Source organism: Opisthorchis viverrini, assembly GCF_000715545.1.
Source record: "Opisthorchis viverrini unplaced genomic scaffold opera_v5_24, whole genome shotgun sequence".
In the NCBI taxonomy this organism is placed as follows: Eukaryota; Metazoa; Platyhelminthes; class Trematoda; order Opisthorchiida; family Opisthorchiidae; genus Opisthorchis; species Opisthorchis viverrini.
Window position 1 is genome coordinate 1,948,860 of NW_008751680.1, and position 8,954 is coordinate 1,957,813.

At 44.0% G+C, this 8,954-nt stretch overlaps 1 protein-coding gene across 1 annotated transcript in view; it reads left to right on the top strand.

Moving 5' to 3' along the window:
• The window catches only part of T265_02103 (hypothetical protein), a gene marked incomplete at both ends in the record, with an annotated part of 90,757 nt that overhangs the window by 45,638 nt on the left and 36,165 nt on the right, over window positions 1-8,954 (top strand). The window contains 5 exons of the mRNA XM_009166262.1: window positions 2,555-2,989; window positions 4,466-4,706; window positions 4,792-5,016; window positions 6,049-6,273; window positions 6,375-6,494. Coding sequence (XP_009164526.1) covers window positions 2,555-2,989; window positions 4,466-4,706; window positions 4,792-5,016; window positions 6,049-6,273; window positions 6,375-6,494 — 1,246 coding nt within the window. The remainder of the gene's footprint in view (window positions 1-2,554; window positions 2,990-4,465; window positions 4,707-4,791; window positions 5,017-6,048; window positions 6,274-6,374; window positions 6,495-8,954) is intronic.

An 8,954-nucleotide genomic window follows, 5' to 3' on the forward strand; every position in this document is an offset into this window, starting at 1 on the left:
ACTGCTTTGTGTGCGGAAGCTTTTGGAGAGCTCTCCGTACACTCTCACACGTCCGGAAGTCTGAGAATACAAAGAACGTATTATGTTTACAAACTTCCGGGGCATTCCTTGGTGGGCAAGCGTCTGAAGAAGAACAGACCGATCAACCGAGTCGAATGCGCCTCGGAAATCCAGGAATACTAGAATCGTGGGTCGCTTATACGTATGGCGTTGTTCTAGCATCAAGCTGCGATAATTTCCTTGATATACCCTCTATGAACTAATTGGGGCAATACAACTGCTTGGGCCCATAGATTTGTTATTAACAGATACAGGTAACATAGGTAACACGCTTATACGTATGGCGTTGTTCTAGCATCAAGCTGCGATAAATTACTTGATATACCCTCTATGAACTAATTGGGGCAATACAACTGCTTGGGCCCATAGATTTGTTATTAACAGATACAGGTAACCATAGGTAACACCTGTTATAGCCCTGAAATATGAAACACTTTTGTCGTGACAGATAAGTGTCAAAGCAGTAAAAGCTGGCTACATCATTTTTTTAGATTGATAGGGGCTGATGTATTACCGTATTAGAGTACTGTCTACTGCACTGACAGCCTTTTTTAAAGCGTTTCAGCTTGTATCGTTCCTGCTTTTACGTAGCTGACTGTAAAAGTACGGATAAAAAGTTGATCCACCTCACGCTTATGTAAATAACCTTATGCTCGTTTCTTCACCAGGAGCGATGACTCCAAAAAAAACAGCCACATTCTTGGCTTAGGTCATACGATGGAGTGTTCTGGGCTATTCAAGTTGTTCAGAGCAGCCAGATCTCATGTCGGACCTCCAACGATCCTGTCGAAGGGTTTGATAAGTACCAAACCAATGGGATCTTGATTGGAAAACGACTGTTCTAAAAGAAAACATTTGGTTGTTCGGGAACATGCAATCCACCACAAGTTTTATGCTGGTTGAGACCCATCGCGTGGATATCGGGTTATCGTTTCCACTGTCTACTGCGGTGTCGAGCGGCCTCATGCCCAACTTGGGTAGAATTAGTTTCTTGGTTTAGCCCTCGCGGCGTGCGTTTTCTCAGAATTTGTCTTCTCTCCACACAGTTGGCTCCGGGATCGACATTTATGAATATGCTCCCAAAGTGAAACACTGCTGTCCTCGTTACTGGCTGCCACTAGTGTGTTATGCTTACTGCTTAATATAACTGTGAAAAACAAAATGAGAAATACTTTAATTTGAGCCATTTGATTAAAATAAGGAGGACAGTGCCGTGTGATAAGTAAATATTCAAAACGACGAGTCTTGAACTGCTTCCCGGCTGCTATCCATGTAGGTAGTCGTTGACAAATGGTCTGATGCCCAGGCGCCGAAGTTATCGCTTTGAACTCTCATAGTCTTCCGTGTTTTCAGCTGTTGTCCAAGTAAATCAACCAATAACGTTGCAAGGTAAAGTACGATCAAGCGCACTGCTTATGCCTTCCTCATGTCCACCGTCAACCGTGATAGTCGACGTGTAGTTCAGCGCGTCCAGTGACAAAGCGCCTCTTCACGATTATCTTAGGAACAAAAGCGCTTGAATCGAAAAACAAACACTGCACCGATCCCTATCAACAAAACGCCGATCCAAAAGTTAACCAAATATTTGTTTGTGAGTCTACGGAAGAAAATATCAAAATCTTAGGGTCCCTCGTTTCCTGAGTGCAGTGGTTGGCCGTTGGTTTAAAAAAAAACGTTTTGGTTTGCACAGCAATGAACCTAGGAGAAGACTGCTGCTGCTGCTACTACAGAAATTAACTTAAAAAATCATCATAAGAAATGGGTTTCTCTCAGTATCAATGAGACGGACCTATCCTCTACGTGAATCTCCAAGTGCTCATCTGCCTCAAAGGGGTTGCAAGGTGTCAGGCTACACGATGGCTAAAAATAGGTTAGCACGAAAGCTAGGCCATAATTTTAGCGTTGACTTTGAGTTGAAGTCACTCTTAGTCTACCATGCTGTCCAAGTATGTGCCAAAGCTGATGCTTCTTATCAGTTGGATAACCAGTTTGAAGATTTGGTTCGCCATTTTTACGTTTCAAGAACGACAGCATCTCCGTGGAAGTGAAATTAGGTGTGATCAGGTTGTAATTACCTCGTGGTCATTGCTCTAAAGAACAAATGCGGTAGATCACGTGAGTATATCCGACTTTTGTCAAAAATGAGCTTATATCCGTTTCGTAGAGCTGGTAAACGACGCAGGATGCGATCCGATTGTACATGCAATCGATCCATAAATAGGCACTGAGCACATTAGTTAGTACACGGGTTTTATGGTCTTTCCTCTGAATTTGAAACGTCTACCTTGAGAGAGGTGAACTACTTGGTAAGAACTGAATTTCTTTATAGGAATTTCGCGCATTTTATTTTCTGACTCCTATACTGTGAGTCCATAATCTCTTGTACATCCTGAGGATATCCATTCGGACATCACACTTGTTTGTTGGAAAGAACACGGTTAAATTTCTCTCCCCAGACTTGAGTCTTCCTTATGTTTTGCTCTTTGTTTCATAGGCATCGTCACTGCGTTCCCACACAGCTGGCTTTTTTGGATTTATGCCACGAACAGCTGATTCCATCTATGCATGGTGAGAAAGCCCATCAACCAGTTGCACTGGACTTTGTCTGGCGCTTGAATGAAAAGTTCTTCGAACCGCTATTGCTCCATGTTTCACATACATCTTTGGAAATATTTGCTGTCAACCATGTGAATGACTGGCTTGGCGTGTTGCGACAGTTAGACATTTCGTCTGACGGGACAGACGCTCTGCATGACCTGTTCGTTGGTACACTGTGCTTTAATCTGTTCACCGTTCTCTACAACCGATTGCCAAAGGTACTCGTACATGATAAGGATGCCAAGTTGGTGAAGACTGTCATTCAAGCCGATCATGGTGGACAGGCTTCAGTAGAATACAAAGGTGTCGAACTAACCAGATCATTAATTAAGTAAGTTCTTCAGATTTTCTTATAGACTGACAGTGACGTTGATTTCATGCACACTTTTGTGTGACTCGTAGGTGTGTGTCAGATGAATTGTCACCGAGATTTGACAAAACGAATTGAACGACTCAAAGCTCAGTTACGAAAGCCTAATATAGGAGCTTCTGTCGTCATCCGATAGCACTTTTGGATTGATTTCAGCCGCCTCTCCAGGAACTTGTAGGTAAACGAAAGACTCATGCGCAGCATGATTTTTGTTGACTAAAGGTGAAACGATGGTATTGATGGTTTGTCCGATAACTTTACTAGCAACCTAACATCATTTTCTCTGGTTTTCGCATGCTTGCATTCCCTAGTCGTTTCTAAATATGATTCGTTCCATGTCGACAAATACACTCATTTGTACATCAATTTGGTTTTCATCGGAGACTCAAGTGATTTTTTGGTTTATGGATTCTTCAACGTGCTACACAAAGGCCTCCTCATGTTTCAGTCGGCACGGTATTCGAGACATCACAGTATATTTCCATTTTCCGAAGAGTTTCCAGCGATCTTGTGAGTAGTTTCCGTTGTGAAGATGTAAGTAATAGACAGGTGGCTCTGAGTTGGCTACTCACTTTCAGTAATCTGTAGTTTCTATGTATATAAGGTATAGATCGGTTGTTCGAAACCCGCAAATAGTCTGCGCTATTCTGGTTCGCCAGGTTGGCGTTGTTTTCCTCATCTGAGTTAACCAATGCCTACTTTGAGCGGCAATTCGTTTGTAGACGGATTTTCAGTCCATATGTGTATATCGTCGATGTACTTTCTCTCGTATCTAATACTATGTGTAGCACAGCTTGCCTGAGATTTGGTCGCGAAGAGATTTACTTACGTTTCCTTGATTTTGCTCGAAAAGACAAAATTCCATACTTCTCATTGGCCTTCCCTAGAAGCCAGTCAACACTAGGTCGTGTTTAGTGAACTTCGTGAACAGGACACAGTGATTCTCGGACTTTCAGCAGGGATTGACTTTGCTTCCAGATGAAATTAATCAAAGCCGGTTTCTTCGGTTAGTGTGGAGAGCGTATCCTTACGTATGGGAACGTTGGAAGTTACTCAAATTGGAAGCACCTTGACAAAGTCGATGAAAGGTTAGATGTTCTAACATTACAGAATCCGCTAGTCAAAAATGGAACATTTCGGTAGCCAATGAAGATATTGACTTGTCATTGAATGTGTTATTGATGTGTTGACCCAGTTAAGCAGTGGCGTTTCGCCGCCAATCGGGGAGGCACTCTCAACAACCTACCAAAAATTTAAAATGTTGCTAGTCAGTTCTATAGTTCACATCTTCACCCCTAGCAGTAGAGTTGGCTGATATTCAATTTGCACATTGTTTCCAACTTCCCTTGGTGAGCAATGTTTGAGCAGAAACAACACACTGTCATATCTCTATCGCAACGTGCCAAAAATGTTATATTCATATTCATTTTCCTTTAGACTGGCTAATGACGTCTTGGACAAATTGCAATCGAATCCCACTCCGGGACTGGAAACTTCTTCAAGCAGACTGAAGAAGGCACGTCGACACTTTTTTTCAGCTGCGTGGTCATGTCTTTCAGCAGCCGTATGTTCCACGCAGACGCAGATGAAGTTCTATCAGAAGCTTCTCTTCCGTGACGGTCTTTTCCAGCAGCTATTGCCAGATTCATTTGAAACACCATTGTATCTTCCAAGCCAAGTAAGGGAACGAATGCCACTACTTTCAAAGCAGTTCCATTGCCACCGAATCCAGTCCACTGAGATCCGTGTGTAATCCCTTTTAGCATCCAACGCTACATCGTGGGCGATTTCTAAACGTTCCGGAAACCTTGTGGTCTAGTGATGAGCTGAACTCTCGGGCCATCACCTTCCAGCCAATGATCAACGAAAAAACACCAATCGGATATGGACCACCGTACGGTAGTCCGTCAGGAATCTTCAACTCAGCGTTCGCGGGGAGTACATTAGCTCTGGAATTGAATCGATTCGATCGCATTGCTGGCACGCAGGTAATTTCACTCGTGGTGACGACTGACCTGATTTGCTTACATCAATCTTACTCACTGTTGCAAAGCTTATAGGATTGGGTGAAATTAGCGAAACAGTGATGGCCCGCATGATCTGCAGAATTCACCCACTGATTGGGATGCTGATCGCTTAGTTTGGCTGAATTGCCACTCGTCCGTTTGCTGAGGTGGGCAAACGAAATCGAATCATTTACTTGTAGCACCCTTTCGGTGCCCAACTGCTATGGCAACGGAAGGAGACACAAGGGCTGGGATACTGCCAGGTTGCCGAAGCCTGGACGGGAGCAGTCGAAACGCTGAAGTTATGTTCGAATCAAGGACTTTTCGGTCTGTAAGCTGGTACCTCAACTACTGAGCACCTCGAGTCCTGAAGTTATGTTCGAATCAAGGACTTTTCGGTCTGTAAGCTGGTACCTCAACTACTGAGCTACCTCGAGTCCGTGACCACTGAGCTATCTCGAGCCCGCCGAGCTAGGCGGGCAAACTTTCCGTCACTAGGTGATTTGTCATCGGGATTGTTTTCGATATATATTTCCTCAAGTGGCACAGTCGCAATGTCAAAAGATACTTTGCCTCAAAATTGTTTCTCTCCAGGACGGTGAAGCACTGTAGTTCCATCTGACCGACTAGGTATTTTTAAGAAGCGAATGTGGTAGGTACTTGGACATAAGCTTATGTCTCACCCATAAGCACGTTCACTTGCTCACAAAGGCCTTGTTCAGTTATTTACTGTGCCTTTCGTTATCGACAAAATACCCCTGACATACAAGTGAATCTTATGTGTTGGTGCTCTGCTAGCCTATCTAAGCGAATACAATGGCCGTTCTGTACCTCATTTGAGAGAAGCATTGACTGACACTTCCATGATTCGTCAAATAGATTAACATCATCTTGGAATAATGCTGTAGCGTCTGACCATGAACTGTCACTGTGTGTTCATGATTACCTCACTTTGGAGCCCGATCCGTCTTACTCTTCCCACTCTGGTGCTTGTTTTTCTCTCTGTTGCCTCAGTTACTGGAGTTGGAAATGCACCAGAACACTGTGGAGACTGAGTATGCGGATACCAATGAGCCCGTGTCAAATATCACTGTAGTATCCGGCACCCCACCCACGATGACCACTGGTAAATGTGTTCAGCTGCCTATGGATAGTGTGAATCGTGAGCCTCTTGTCTCTGGAATGACGGGTTTGTTGAAGCACTTGAACCGGCTGCCACTCTCCACAGAAGATACAACGGTATACCTTTTAATCGTAACATGTCACGCGTTTTTCGCTTCCCTTTATTCTGGCCATATCATTCTCCTCGCGATGGCCCTCTTCGTTGATAACCCTTTTAGGTGGATTTGACCAGGGGCGATCCGTTTTGGTCCGGCTACCTGCACGGACAAATGATGCGGTCATCAGTCCCTGTGAACGTTCAGACTTGTATTGTGAAAATTATTGACAACTGTCCCGAGGTGAGTGTAGCCACATTTACTTTCAATAACTTGGTCACCTTAGACTTGGTTTTGTGTGTACATTCCAACAACGAGGCTCTTTCTTCGGTGTCCTTCACGAAAAAGATTCTAGTCTGGGAGTCACTAATTTAGATAGTCACTCGATTGGGTGAACCAGATAAACGTCTGCTTTTATTAAATCTCAGCCTCCATTTATTGTAGATAACCTGTGCAACAGTACCACTCTGTTGAAAAAACTGGTTTGAGAAAAATTAACGACAGTCACTGTCTCTTAGCTAGATCATGACACAGCACCAGCAAGTCACTATTGGTACATGGATGCTGTTGGGTGAACCGCTGTTAGGGTTCTTGTCCATACTTCCGTGTGTTTCTTCACATTTTTTCTGCTGAACTGTATCACCGCTCAGCCTTGATTTTCCTCTCTGGGTTGGGATAGTTAACACCTCAATCACCCGAACATCAAGTCATTTGGCAAACCTTCACGCTTGTTTAATGAATCTGAATGATGTGACCCAGTTCAACACCCCCCCCCCCCTAAGAAAGAGGCGTCTGGTTGTCCCCGAAGGGAAGCCACTTTTGGAGATTGTTGTGACCCACTCATTGCAGTTTTGCTTTGGCAAGTTGGTGTTTTATCACTGGTGAACCAAAAAGCAGTTGTGCGCAAATTATGGTACCAGTCGTCGTTCCCCTCCGGAGAGAGATTGTAACTCCTCACATGTGTATAGAGATAAGCGGATCAAAGCTTATCTCAGATAATAAAAACCCCAATTGGACGATGGCAAAAAAATAAGATTTTCAATGCTTCGGATTGTTAGTACAGTAAAAATTCTTCTAACTAAAGAAAACACTCCATTTCGTGTTTTTATAAGCTTATTATTCTTTGACTGATGGGCCATCCAAAAGATACGAAACTCACATTTTTACGCCTATGTTTTCCGTTGTTTCACATTTCTCTTGGGGATATTGCACTTACCCGATGTTGAGCTCAAGAAGGTAGGGTGCTCAGGGAGTTTTTTATGCCCATGTCCAAGGCGGAGGGCCAGCGTCCAGGAGTTTGAACCCACTCGTTACTGCTTTCATTTTAAACAATTTCTGACGGGAGTCAGTCGTCCATGATGCCCATCGCGCTCCTCATTCGCGGTGCTGTTAGTTCTACCTTCATCTTCCTCTCCGAGTATGCTTCAGCCAAGCGCCCTGCTTTGGTGTCTTGAAACCAGGGTTTAGCCAGCTCTCCTGACGGGCACGCAGTCAACTCGGTTATACAGCCAAGCACCTGCTTCCGTCTTGTGCTCTAGTAAGAACACTGGGTAGATCTTAATCGGCATGGGCACATTATTTGGGGCATTTCGATTGGAATCACCAAGATAGACCAAACTTTTAGCATCACATCCCAACTGTAATAAAACATTTGAACGCCGGATTATATTGTCTTGCTTCTAGAGAACAATGAGCAACGAAGTCGACGAATATAAGCTATATTGGAGTTTGCCTAACACTTGTAAAGACGACAGACCTTGCTGTCATGGCCACTAATGGCAACACAAGAAAGTAGGTGACAGATATCTGGAAAAAAACGTTTCGGGAAGGAGCTAGCCAACTTTTCACGTCAGTTTCTCTATGCTTCAACGGGACCGAAAAATGATTCATATGACGTCGAACGGCACTGGAGGGAAAACTCCGCGACAGCTATTAATGAGTAACAGAACCACGTCGGAAAATTCATGTGAGACTTACCGCCCGAAAGACGTTGACAGCTCTCGAATAGCTGCTTTTCTCTCCTTACAATGAGTAAAATTATTTGCTCCTTATTGGTATGTCTGAAGGTATGAAAAATAAAATGCCAGTTGCGATCCCACCCCCGTCGCCAGTTATTGTGGCTAACTGAACGGTGGTGAAACTCTGTATCGGTCCCTTGGCTTCCTACCCCGTCCACTATGGTATATCAAAAGTCACGGTTGCTCTATACAGCCCTTTATGGAGACAAAAGGAGAATTATTACAACTGTATTTATGAGGTAATCACAGAGTTTTCCACAAGGTCGTGCTAGAATCACCGTGAGGGGACGAGAAATGTCGAGTGAAAGATGCTCGATCCGGACTGGCTGGCATTCTGACTAATCAGGGCATGCCTCCGTTTGGTCCGTGTCCCGCTCGTGACACATCCGTCCAAATGATGATGTTCGGTTATTAGGGACGGCTGGCCTCTGGACAGATTCCTCAACATCACTACACGTGATCGTAATGTGAACTGGAAACTCGTTCTGCGTCAGATTCAAGACACTCCAACGGAGCACCTACGGGGGCAACCGAAATCAGTGGGTAATAAGGGTACTTTGTTGTGCGTCCGTTTAAACTTCGGAATAAACTATCTGAGGCTTTTTGTTCTTTGTTCGCTGTAATGCGTCATTCATTCGTTCGATGCGGATGGCGCTACTATTTCCCCATATATATATATATATAT